The sequence below is a fragment of the Myodes glareolus genome, chromosome 4 (assembly GCF_982192425.1).
Source record: "Myodes glareolus chromosome 4, mMyoGla1.1, whole genome shotgun sequence".
Lineage (NCBI taxonomy): Eukaryota > Metazoa > Chordata > Mammalia > Rodentia > Cricetidae > Myodes > Myodes glareolus.
This window is the reverse complement of record NC_142029.1, coordinates 39,535,751-39,549,641: the sequence shown is the minus strand read 5'-3', so window position 1 is coordinate 39,549,641 and position 13,891 is coordinate 39,535,751. Positions and strand designations below refer to the sequence as shown.

The 13,891-nt window shown below is 40.2% G+C and overlaps 1 protein-coding gene across 1 annotated transcript in view; it reads left to right on the top strand.

The window, feature by feature from the left end:
• The window catches only part of Impg1 (interphotoreceptor matrix proteoglycan 1), a 121,049-nt gene that overhangs the window by 38,377 nt on the left and 68,781 nt on the right, over positions 1 to 13,891 (top strand). Inside the window, exons 8-11 of the mRNA XM_048435693.3 lie at positions 2,681 to 2,701; positions 5,685 to 5,929; positions 7,560 to 7,636; positions 8,546 to 8,624. Of these exons, the coding sequence (XP_048291650.3) occupies positions 2,681 to 2,701; positions 5,685 to 5,929; positions 7,560 to 7,636; positions 8,546 to 8,624 (422 nt within the window). The remainder of the gene's footprint in view (positions 1 to 2,680; positions 2,702 to 5,684; positions 5,930 to 7,559; positions 7,637 to 8,545; positions 8,625 to 13,891) is intronic.

Genomic DNA, 13,891 nt, shown 5'->3' with positions numbered 1-13,891 from the left:
TTCCTGGTTTCTCCACCTCTTTTTTTTTCAGGTTTTATTATTATTATTATTACTATTATTATTATTAAAATTTTTCACCTCCTCCTCTCCCTCCATTTCCCTCCCCCTCCCTCTCCAGTCCAAAGAGCAGTCAGGGTTCCCTACCCTGTGGGAAGTCCAAGGTCCACCCCCCATCCAGTTCTAGGAAGGTGAGCATCCAAACAGACTAGGTTCTTCCAAAGCCAGTGCATGCAGTAGAATCAAAACCCAGTGCCATTGTCCTTGGCTGTTGGCTACTCTGCTTTCTTTCTCCCAACATTCTCTCTGCTTCCAAAATCCTGCCTAGGCTATTTGCTGTTCAGCTTTCATTAAACCAATCAGACTGACACATATTCACAGTGTACAAAATGATTATTCCAGAAAGAACAAGTCTGTGACATATCCACTGTGACCGTGTTGTATCCAATAAGTGAAATGAACTTGTAGTTCAGGTAGAAATGCCAGTGACATTATTCCTACCACATATATAGACTGTCTTCATTAGTAACTGCCATTCAAAATATAGAGAACACTGAATACAGCTGAAAAGATTTGGGGCCCTTATAAACCTCTCTGCGAATGTAATAATTCAAATCAGATCAAATCAAACCAAATTAGAAAAAACCCAGGTTTAATGGGTACTAAAGCTCCTGGGTGGCTTTCTGGTTCCCCCTTACCCCCCTAGAGAGGATATGGGGAAGGAAGACAGAAAACCATGTGTTTTCTTTGGTGGGCAGTTTAAATACCCTATAGAAGTGGTCTTGAGCCTCTATGGGGAGGGGTGACCCTTTGGCAGGCTTTCTTGAAGGTGGAGTCTGGACTGAGGCAACTCCCAGGGGAGGGATCTTAGGATGAACTTCTACCCAAACATTCCAGAATCTTTGGATATATGGATACCAGGGGCTGGGATGAAACTTCCAACCAAACATCCCAGACTCTTTAGGGATAAGGATGCCAAGGGTTGAGGTGAAACTTCCACCCAAATAGCTTCTAAACAAGATTCTAAAATGTGTTGTTACACCTAAAGTCTGAACCTGGAAATATCACCAAGAGACTAAACCTAATGCTAAAGCAAAGAGTCTCTAATGCGAGTTAACTCGGGCCTCCCTGTACATCTGGATGAGGAGCAGCAGCAGCAGCAGCAGCAGCAGCGGTGGCAGTGGCCAGGGGCAGCTGCAGCCTAACCCAGGGGCAGCAAGCAGAGCAGGGGAGACCCCAAGTAGTGTGAGGAGGGTTTTATAGTGTCCAGGCAAAGAGGGGAAGGCTGGAGGAATTCCAAACCTATACAGTTACAGACTTGTGATTGGATACTCCCTATTGGGTGAGGAGTTGCTTGCTTCTGATTGGCTCCTCCCGTGAAGGGGAGGAGCCATTGGGGTCAGGGAAAGGTTATGCCTCTAGACTAGAGGCAGTTACTTCTCTGGGCTAAGGTCCAGAGAAGGTCACAGTCTGCCTCTAGGATAAGGTTACTACTTTACCATTTCCCTGGATTGAGGATCAGAAAGGTCATGTCTCTAGACTAGAGGTTACTACTTCCTTCCTCAGGGGTTGGTTGGTTTTCCTGCTCCGGGATTGGTTAGTTTTGTGTCAGGGGCAGAGATTGCTCTGATTTCAGGGCCAAACTGTGTTTCTCTGGTCCTTTTTATCTTTTAGGTTCTAGTTTTAGAGTCATAGCAAAATTCCTTTAACAGGCTCTGGTTCTAGGAGCAAAGCGTGTTCCTTTGACTCTGGTTTCAGGGTCAGGGTGTTTTTCTCTGGCTCTGGATTCAGGGATAAAATGTTTCTTTTGCTGGCTCAGGACCCAGATCCAGGGTGTGTTTCTTTTGCTGTCTCTGGATTTAGAGCCAGGGTGTTCAGGGATTGTTCTAGAACTATGCATCTGCTAGAGTCTGGGTCTCTCAGTGTCTGTAATTTTGGTTGCCAAAGTGTTTTTCTCAGGTACACAATAGTAGATGAGGTGACAAAATAAAACCAAGGCTCAGGAGAGACAACCCCAAGTTCAAATCCTGCCTCTGCTCAGTCCAATTGACTCTGTCTCCCTCTGCCGCTGTAGTGCCCGTGAAATGAGGATTCTGTTACAGTAAACATTAAATGAAAATGCACTTGAAATGCTTGGTGCATAGCACCCTCTCTGCAAACAGGTGTTATTTTTTCTCACAAGTTTTCATAGTGAATCGAACCAGTCCCTGAAAGGATAAAAGCTATTCAAAAATAAATCAGCAAGACACTAGTTCCCAAGGTCCATCTCTGACAAGTTACCTCTGAGAATAAAGAAATCCCTCAATGGCATTTAGGAAGTAAGGAACCTGTTCGCAAAATACTTTTTAAAAGCATCCTGGCAGTGGCTACCCAAATATAAGATGCACAGCATATATTTGCAGCCTCTTTGAGGATATCAACAAGTTTAAAAAGAAGACAGTAAATTCTCAGAAATGTTTGGACTAAGGCTCAAACCCTGGTCAGAAACTGTGTGTAATTACATTTGAAATCCTGAGACCCATGATTCTTCAAAGTCTGGTAGCACTTGGTAGGCTTCTCCAAAGCTCTAGGTAAACATGGACAATATAAAAGCATTTTTGTGTATAATACACTGATTGCTTCAATAAATCTCATCAAAATTCTTTCTCCTTTACATGTTTTCATGGTGTGTGGTGACATGAAGACCAAGGAAAGAAAGAGATGGGTAATTTTGATTAATTTTGTGTTTTAAAATATAGCATGCTTTCTTTCACAAATGTGTAAGCTGGTTTTAGGGTGGGAGAGGAGGGCTTTTTGTTTGTTTGTTTGTTTGTTTGGTTGGTTGGTTGGTTTTTGCTTTGCTTGGGTTTTGTTATTTTTCTCTATACATGGTTTCTCCATCTAGCCCTGACTGTCTTGGAAATTTCTCTGTAGACCAGGCTAGTCTCAAACTCAGAGATCTGCCTGCCTCTGCCTCCCAAGTGCTATGATATGTGCCACTATCATTCAACATAAGTTGTTTTTTTAAAATAATTCCACATGTAATATCTTGAATAAGCTAATAGTTTTGGTATTTTTATTTAACAGTGTAGAATGAGGGGCCTTGATTATTTGGATTTCTTGTCCCAAGCATTACCAGCTGTTTAGTCCCAGAGAAAAATCACACAAAGGACTCCGTAAGTTATAAAGCTGATTGGCCCATCAGGTCAGGCTACTTATTAGCTAACTCTCTCATCTTGATTAACCCATTATTCTGATCTATTTTAGCCATGTGGCTCAGTACTTTTTTCAGTGGGGCAGGTCACTTCCTGCTGCTTCGGTGATCTGTACAGGAGTGGGAGGAATCAACTTTCTCCTCCCCAGAATTCTCCTGCTCTCTTTGCATCATTTCCACTTCCTGTCTGGTTTTCCCACTTATACCTCCTGTCTGGCCAATCTGTGTTTATTTAAAACATGATTGACAGAATACAAACAATTCTCCTGCACCACTTCCCCCTCTTTTTAAAAAAAAAAAAAAAAACAAAGGAAAATATCCATAGTCCATTTTTTGGGAATGTGGGCGTAGTATTTCAGACTACTTCCTGCTGGTTGGGGGTGCTGATAATCTTATGGGGACCTAAAGAAAATTTAGAGTTATGATCGAGTCCTGACTGAAGTATCCGGTGAGTCTTGATCATCTCAGGCAGCAGTCTTGAACCTGTTCTGGATGAAGAACTCGGACATTTGGGTCATCTGTTCCTACCAGAGATTGCTCAGGTGGTCTCCCTTGGTCAAGGATGATTTTCCTTAACTCTGAATAAATCCAGAGCCTCTCGTTTTCTGTGGAAACAAAAGCAAAATCTCTTCTCCAAAGTAACATACCTTTTGACTTCAATTTTGAAGCCAAGGTATTTTCAAAATACCTTTCTTGGATTAATTCTGCAGCATTTATAAGCAAATATCTTTTAGCAGCTGTTGCTCCTTCCTCAGCATTCAAACGATTTAAAGAGAGCATAATAGCATACAGTATCAAGATTCTCTGTGTGTTTTCCATCTTTATGCAGCTTTATTTTAACCTCTATTTCTTTTATTTTTACTTTTAACTTTTGGCTTTTTGAGACAGGTTCTCTGCATATCTTTGTCCTGGAATTCCCTCTGTAAACCAGGCTATCCTTGAACTCCCAGAGATCCGTCTGTCTCTGCCTCCCCAGTGCTGAGATTAAAGGTGTGTACCACCACACCTAACTACTCTCTTTCTTTCTTTTTTATTTTAAGGCTTTAAACCTTTTTTTTCAAGCCTGCATATATTTTTAACACTGTGTAAACCATTTAGAGGTTTTCTTACTCTTTGCATCTCTCTTTATAACGGAATTAATTATCATTAGTAATTTTTGAAACCCTCTAGTCAAATTACTATGTGAGATTAGCAAGGTAACATTGACTTGACCATCTGAAATGTTCTATAAAAAAACTACAGTTCTAATTAGAAAAAATTGAGAATACAGATGTTTTATGCCAGCATCAGGATTTAACTAATTCTAATATGCTTGCAATGGGAGATTGGCTGGCTGCCTTCACACTCATGAGTACATCCAACTGAAGTCTAGAATAAAGGAGAGAAACCAATTTGCTCCTCAGCCCCAAGGTCAGTTTGAGGTGGGGAAATGACCCACTACACCTTGGAGAGATCAGTAATGAGAATCTGGCTTTGGTTCCTGCAATTGACTAGTGAAATAATGAACTGTAGCCGCTGACTGATTGTGTGGTCTGAAGAGCTGCCAAGAATACACATTATCAGCTTCTGAGGCCTTTAAAAACACTTCTACACCTCTCTGTGTAGATTTATGGCATGAAACAAAAAGTAACACTTTATTCTCAAGGACAGAGCTGTAAAGAATCTTCTTTGGGGTTGCATGCTGAAAGATACTGTATTAATAAATATGGTAGTAAATACAGTTGTTAATCATTCATTGTGTACTGCTTTCCTTCCTCTTCTCTTACGTCTTTTATTATTTTGTTTCCTTGCTCTATTTCATTTAAAGTTTTTTGTCTTTTTTTTTAATTTAAAAAATACTTTGTGTCCAGATGGGGATGGTGTGTGCCTTTAATCTCAGCTCTCTCTCGGGAGGCAGAGGCAGGTGGATCTGGGTGAGTTTGAGACCGGTCTGGTCTACAACGCAAATTCCAGGTCAGCCAGAGCTGTTACACAGAGAAACCCTGTCTTGAAAGAGCAAAAATAAAATACTTTGTGGAAAAGAATGGAAGAAAAAAGGCCTTAAGAACTGAAGTTCCACTTGGTCATGGCATACATAGCCTGTCATGCCACTGCTACACTGTGCATGCTCTTCCATAGATCTTAAAGAAGGTATCTTGTAGAAAAGGGGCCAATTCATCTCTTTCTGATTGGCACTGCATGGCTTTAAGACCACCAAGAACACTGATCAATTAACAATGAACCATTAGCCCTTTTTAAATATAAATATGTATGGAAGCAGTTCACAACCTCTTTTCAAACTAGACTTAATCTCCCGGCTGACATTCTACATTAAAATGAAGTATTTGTCAATATTTTCTATATGCTAAATTTCTGGCAAATATTGAAATGTTCTAAGTTGGATATCTTTTAAGAGCCTATCAGAAAAGAGGTTAAATTTTCCTGAAGACTTATAGCAACATAGAAACTCTCTAGCCTTGTAACAATTGATTTGCATGTCCTCTACTCTCCACAGTTCAAGCTCCACAGAAATACAACTCACGGCCATCTTTAAGAAAGCCCACAAAGAAGTGCAAAGCCCTGGAAGTCATCCCCTGACCCTTGACTCGAACACAATTGAAAGGGAAAGAATCCATCATGGAACCATAGAAGACAAGCAACCAGAAATCTACCTCCCAACTATGGACCTCAAAAAACTCATCCTCCAGCTACTAGATGGAGACCATTCCTTGGATGTGGGGATGATTCAGTTCAGTGATGGTCAGTTGGTGATGCCATGGTTCTGAGTTTATTCTCATTCTAACAGAGAAGCTAGGAATGATGATGCCCTTCTAACTTAGGCCCTGGAAAGTCAGTTGTTGCTATGACAGGTACATCATGGATAGTACTATTTCTGTCTCTCCTCACTCCCTTCTGCGTTTCATCTAATCAGCCCCTGGTGATCACTTTGCACCAAAGAGAAGTCTCAGAGCACACTGTAGTTTCAGTTCAGTCAGGCTAACGTGTTCAGTCAGTCGGGCCCACACGGAGGGGAAAACATTTGGAGAGTCCCATCTATCTGTCATCGCTTACACAGATCTTCTCATCCAGTTAACTAGTCAGGTTTCATAGGAAAACAGATGGCATATTCAAATGAGGCTAGTTTGAAAAGAGATAGAGAAACTGACCATGAAAATTTCTCTAACTCAAAGGAACGGAATAGTCTCATAGGGCTAGAAGTAGCATGACCTCCCTGCTACTTCCATGCCTGAGGGTTGCCCACTGACGCAACTGACCCCAGGGAGGAAGGTAAGGAACCACTGATACAACCCCTATAGGTCAACTTTCAACGGGATCCAAAGACATAAACAGGATAATCCGACATGCTTGGGACCTTTAGAGAAGGCTGTAGGGGAATCCAGGAGCCTGAAACTCAAAGATACTGCAGCTAGTAGGAGAGACAACGGAAAGGCCATCTTAGCACAAGATGGCGTGAAACTGCCACTGTCTGGCACTTCTGCCATCTGATTTCTATCAACAAATCATTATCTCTGGAAACTGGGAAGGGAGGTTATGGAGCCTCTGAAGCAACAAGGAAACAACTTCAGAACTGTCTCCAAGCTTGTTTGTTACTCTGGGCTTGTATCTTTGTTGAGCTTTCTTGGGGTGTTCTGAGAAGCAGAAGGAGGGATGGATTTTGACTCCGCAGATGCCCCTATTTTACAGTGTTTATACTAACTATTTCTTTCCTTGCCAGCTAAGTTACATTCTTATCCCCCTTTGCCTAGCCAACCAGCCTGACTACTTGATCTGAGTCTGTAGACAAAGGCTGGGGACCCTAAAAATCTCTAAACTACTATTCTTTCGTAATTGTTCTTATTATGTTATTGGCACATCATAATTACACACATTCTTGGGCTATAAAATTATGATTAGATACATGTGTATATCACATAATGATCAAAGCAGTGTAATTATTACATCTATCACTTTATTCTGTATCATTTCTTTGTGATGAGAAAATTCAAAACTCCTCTTAAAGCAATTATGAAATAAACAATACATTATCGCTAACTATAATCACCCCTCTGAGCAATATAATCCCAGTACTTATTCCTTCTGTCTACTTATACTGATTGTTGTACCCATTACCCAACCTCTCCCACTTTTTCATCCTGTCCTTAATAATTCCCCTCGCACAGGCATGCAAGATGCAGCCCTGGATCTGCCCTTCAGTGTGCGTCATTCAGATTAATGACCATTAGTCTGTAGCTCCAATGTCCTAATGCTGTAGTAGTACTCATTAAGAATTGACTAGTACCAGATTTTAGAAGCTTACCTAGTTTATTGTCTAACTCATAAAAGAAAAAAAAAGAAACATTTTAGCCTTGTGATTTTTTTTTCCCCTCAGAAGTTGCTGACCCATTGTCAGTCTCCAAACCTGCCGTCCAATCAGGGCTGCCCATGCCCCTTGCTAACATCACTGAGGTGAGTTTCCTGTCCTTTTGTTTAAAGCCCTCCAGCAAAACAATCAGTTTCACAGACTGAATAGAAGAAAATACTCTTTGCAATGCTATGTATTTTTGTACATAAAGCTATGTACATGAACTTTATGTTTTTAGGTCTGTAATTGGGAGCCCATTTCCAATAACTACATTAGCAAAAATGGATTCACATTGCATTTCAAATGTTTTAAAATTCAATTTTCTTGGATTCAGTTAGATACTTGCTTCATTTTGAGTCCGGTTGTGCTCTGTGTTTAATAAGACACATTTTGACTTTTTTTAAATTTTTGCATCCCTTTATTTACTGGAAGAAGAAGAGGAGACACAGGCATGCCACAGCATACACGTGGAAGTCAGAGGAAAAACTGCAAAAGTTGGCTCTCTCCTTTCACTCTATGGGTCCCAGGGATTGAACTCAGACCATCAGGCATAGTGGCCAGTGCCTGTTCCTGCTGAATTATCTGCCAGCCACATAAAAGATTTTTATGAACTAAAATGAGTAATTAAAGCAAAATATAATACTTATCTTTTATTTTTCAGGAATACCCTTATAAGTTTATTTTTAATTCCTACAAGCTTACCTACATTTTTATTTGTTGGAGGTGGTAAAGCAAATTAATATATTGGAAACTAAAAGAATTCGATGTAGTAGTCATTTTTGTATTTAACTTAAAGCTCCATCAATTTCAGTGTTCTATGATTTTACTGGAGGGTTCATAAGCAGAAATTCTGAGTCAGCCCCATGCCTTCTTTGTTCCATAGAAAAGTCAAGTTGTCAACAAAAATTCTTTGCTTAAATTTAAGTAACAGTATTAAAGATGTAAGTATAACCCTTAACATGAACAGAGAAACATCCCCTCTTGACATCTGTCTTTCTAAATTCCTTCTTCAGGATGCCACTCTGACTCTAGAACTTCTGCCCAGTGAACCTGGACCCGAGGCAGTGGACAGAGAAGGACCTGACCTGCTTGGTGAGTTTCTTCCCGTATAGTCAATGTTTGATGACAACATTCTCTGATGACCATCAGTGTTCTTCCTCAAACCCCTAAAAAAGTCTTCTCTACCCTGAAAAGGTTTATCTCACAAGTATCACCAACACTGAGGAACTTCTGAGAAACATGAACCCCTCCAACCCAACATCCTTCCCTCAGGTCTAGTTACCAAGCCTCCTGGGAATGCTGGCTCCCCTTCCTGGGTGTAGTGAGAGGTACGGAAGCCAAAGCTACATCTACAAAAATCTCTTCCAGTCTTTGAAACTGAGTCCACTAAAACAAAGGAGCTCATGAGGCCCAAATCCTTGACCCAAGGGTGTGGCTACAGAGGGTTGAACCTTCCCTTCAGTACATCACCCATGCATGCCACTAATAGTCTGTCTGTTCCCTTTTAAGTGTTTTCTTGTGTTTCGTTTTTGAGACAGACTTTCTCAATGTGACTCAGACTTCTGAATGCCAGGATTTCAGACCTGAGCTACCCAGCTCATGTGTGCTTTTTAGTATGCATTACACAAGAAAATCACCAAACACTGAAGTCTTATTGACTGATTTTTTTCTTTAATATTTATTTTTAATTTTTACTTTTTTATTTACTTAGAGCCAAGTTCTTATTATGGAGCCTTGACTCCCAATACATAGAGACTGGCCTCCGCCATGTGGCAGCCTCCTTTCCACTCTGCAGGTTGTCTGGTGACACAAGTCTGGGTCTGAGGTTGCTCAGCTGGCACTGCAGTTCTAAACGCGAACGCCTCTGGAGCTGTGTTATGGCTGGGCTTTCTAAAGGTGTTGTTGCTACTATAGTTGGGAGGACTCTTTATGAACTATTTCCTTGGTGCTCTTTTCCTCATCAATTGTATTCAACAGGTAGGTGGATAATCACAAAGATGAGGTTTCCAAGAATACGTGTATGCCGTGGTAGCAGAGCTTGCTGTACAAACTAAACATAGTTTATGTGATTACTGACAAGAAATCTTCATTTCATGGCAGCTATCTGTCGAATAACTAAAATAAATGGCTAAGAAGAGTCACTTATTTCCTGTAGATCTGAAATTTGGGCAGTGGTGGGTGGAGACAGCTCTGCTCTACATGTGCCAACGGGCAAAGATCAACTGATATGGAAGATCCATTTTAACGGTGACTTTGGCACATAACTGGAGAATCAGTGCCTAACCAGAGCTGTTCGCTAGAGACCCCATTCCCCAGTATGTGGACCTCCCCACAAGGAGGCTCAGGCTTCCTCACTGTTTTCTGGTCGTGTTGACAGAGGCAGTATTCTGATCACTCGTGAGCCCAGGAACAGCACCATTTCTCTTCTTCTGATATCCAAGCAACCACAGAGACTCGAGCAGTAAAAAATACAGGTTTTAATTGTCAATGAAAGACGTAACAAGGAATTTTGGCCTATTTATAATCAACCACTATAGGTAGATTTTTCTTTCCAACCTCCAACTTCCAAATAAACCACATGGAGACTTATAATTGATTATATAAGCTCAGCCATAGCTCAGGCTTGTTCCTAACTCGCTCTTATAACTTAAATTAACACATATTTTTATTAATCTACATTCTACCATGTGGCTTTTACCTCTATCTCTTCCTGTGTGTCTGACTTGTTCTGGATCTACCTGGCTCCTCACAACTCTGCCCTTCTTCTTTCCAGTGTTCCCCCTGCCTTGAAAATCCTGCCTAGCTATTGGCTGTTTAGCATTTTTATTAAACGAATCCAAGTGACATTTCTTCATAGTTACAAAAAGATTATCCCACAACAAGCCACAATGGATATCAACCATTATTTTGACCTTAAAATCAACAGGAAAAAAAAACACTATGTTCTGTGTCCAACAAGAATAAACATGTCTTATAAATTGGATGTAAATGTTTGTCACAGGAGGCATGAAATCATGTCAAAGAACAAAGCACCCGAGGTAAAAGGCCTCTGCCTTTCTTCCTGGAGCCTCTCTCACAGCTCCCCAAGGCATTGTTCACCATGCGTCATTCTTCTGACCACGTTTCCACAATCCTCCTCTTACCTTCATATCCTCCTTTTCTCCTTTTCTTTTTTTAATCCTACTGATTATCCTTAGTGCCAACTGCTTGTTGGCTTAATCCTGTGCAGGTCTTATTCTGGTAACATGGCTGCAGTGAATCCAAGACCACAATGACCAAGTCATATCCACAAGTCAGTATTCCACAGCATCCTCCCCAGCATCCTGCTCTTGCTTTCTTTCCTCCTATTTTCCGTGATGTTCCCTGAGCCTTGGGAATAGGGCTGATACAGATGTCCCAGTTAAGTCTTGGCACTCAACAGTCTCCTATTCTAAGTACTCTGACAGTTCTGAGTCCCTGGGTTAACTACTACCCCCTCAAAAAGAAGTGTCTCTGTCCAGTGTTGAGAGAAACACAATCTATGACTCTAAACATAAATATTTAGAAGGCAGTGACCGCATGACCGTTTAGCAAAGCAACAGTCCACAGGGGTCTATAGTTGTACCAGTCATGAGATGTTGCCCAAGGTATGGTCTTATGAATGAAATCCTTCCTGAGAAACAGGCCTCATGTTTGACCAGAAAATGTTCCACTGCCCACATAGCCATCACAGTTCTATTGCACCAGTGCACTGGGACAAAATTTGACTGGGTTGTTTTATTGATAATTTCTTGTGTTCTAGATACTAATCTACTGTAAAATATATAGCTGGAAAATTTGTTGTTCCATTCCACTGTCTCTTCATTTGATTGACAGTTATCTTTGTTACACAAAGTTTTTCAATTTTATGAGATCCCATTTGTTAATTGTTGGTCGTTTTTTCCCCTCCTGAGCCATCAGAATCCTATTCAGAAAGTCCTTACCTGTGTCTGTAGCTTAAAATGTGTTTCAAACTTCTTCCTATGATAGCTCCAGGGTTTAATGTCTTGTGTTGAGGTCCTTGATCCATTTAAAGTTTAGGTGTTTTGTTTTGTTTTGTTTTGTTACATTCACAAAGTTTATTAAAAATCAGCTTTAACAGATAACATTGGCAAGCAATTTTGGTGACAGAAAGTACTAACTCAGAGCCTGGATTAAGTGAAATAGTACCCTCTCTTTTTTGTTCTCCTCACCTAAAGGTGGAGTTTTCCATCCAGACTGCCCATCAGCTCTGTCTGCCAGCCACTTCCCAAATAAATGCACAGAGACTTAATATTAATTATAATACTTGACTGATAGCTTGGGTTTGCTTTTAGCTAGCTCTTACAACTTAAATCAACCCATTTCTGTTCATATATGTCTGTTCCATTGATTGATGTGTCTGGATTTATGCCGAAAATGTGTCTTTATTACTATGGCTCCGTATTAATTTAAAATCAGATATGGGGACTCATCCAACAGTATTATTTTTACTTTGGGTTGCTTTGGCAGTATGGGGGTAAGCACTCTTAATCACTGAGCAATCACTCAGGCACATCATTGAGAGTTTGTTTGTTTGTTTGTTTGTTTGTTTGTGTGTATGCACATGTGCTCCCTGTCAAATCATCTTGGAACTGAAGTTACAGGTATTTGTGAACCACCCGATATGGGCCTTTGGGTTTGAACTTGAATTCTCTGTAAGAGTAGCACATGTTCTTAGCCACTGAGACACCTCTCCAGTAGAAGTTTGGTTTTTTGTTTTTGTTTTTTGTGACTGCTGAAATATTATTGGTTGTCATAAATCTGTTTAAAATGCTTATTTTATCTTGGTTTAATACAACTAGGTCATATGTATCTAGAAATTTATTTATTTATTTTAGATTTTCCAGTTATATGAAATATATGGTTTGAGAATAAGAGCTGGTAATTTTATGAAATGGAGTAGTACATGTTTTATATTCCTTTTCATCTCTAACTCAACTAATTTGGGTCTTCTCACTTTCTTTTGGTTAGTTTAGCTAAGAATTATCAATCTTATTTGTCTTTCTAAATAATCAACCTTTGCTTCGTAGATTCTAAAATAAATACTTTTCAAAAATTATCTTTAAACTTGCTTTGCCCTAAAATTTTAAGTACTTTCTTTATTTCACTATTCTGTACATTTTTGTAAATAACCAAGGCTTCTGCATCTCCATTGGGTCACCTGCTAGGCATCACAGCTTTGTCCATGACAACATGTCACAGAAGCAAACATAACTCCAGGACCACAGGCTAGCAGACTTGTTTCCATATTCATTTTACTAGACATTGCTAGCAAGTGGCTCTCAGGGACCATATCACCGTGAAGCTCCTTGCACTTGTGTGTGTGTGTGTGTGTGTGTGTTCTGTACTCCTTCTTGGTTTCTTGTACTCACCTTGTTTTATGTTATTTTATGTATTTATTAAAATCCTGTTTAATGTTAAAAACATATGGTGACTTGAAAACATACACAATTCAGGTTTTATTTGAAAGAGTCAAAAGGAAAAAAATGTAAAATTAACACTTTTGCTGAGGCGGTAAAGCATTGAAACTAAGTGTACACTGTGAGTGTGTTATACACAACTGAATATTCACGTTAAATGCTTGATTTTATGTTGATTTATAATGAGCTTAATCTCAATAACTTTTTAAGGAAGTCAGATGACTGTAGACGAAATCATATTTAAATAGAAAGCATGTTTGTCTGAAATATGGCTCAGCTGGTAAAGGGCTTGTCTGGTATGCACACAGCCCTGGGTTTGCTCTCCAGCATGTAATATAACTGGATATGGAAGTCTGGGGTGTATGATACACTTGCTAAAATCAAGCAAAAAATGGACATCATAAAGTTCTCTAAATTTGCCTGAGGTGGTTCATAGATTTGACGCCAAGTTTCTGAGCAAGCTGTGCAAGAGGAAAAACGTAATCCATCACCTAGTTTGGATCTGCACACTTACAGCATGGAAACCGTCTTCTCCTGAGAGTCCTCGTCAAGGAGACAGTCTGGATCTCATGAACCGTGTCCTATTTTCATCAACCTCCCCAGCATGGAAGACGGGCCTCAGGTGTTCCCCTCATGGCCTGGGCTGGGGATCTGCAGTGAGTGCCAAGCCTACTTCATTACAGCAGGGTAGAGGGAGATATTCTGACAGTCTGCGTAATTCAGTGACTGATCTCTGAAGGACTAGAGGAGGGAGTGCACTGGCTGGCTTTCAGTCAATGATCTGTAAGTAAAATTATATCTCATAACTGGGCGTTTGATTAATATTGAGCAAGAGGAACTATATTTGCTGACACGGGCCCAGTGTGCAAATATTCTTATGTTGCCAATTAAGGACAAATC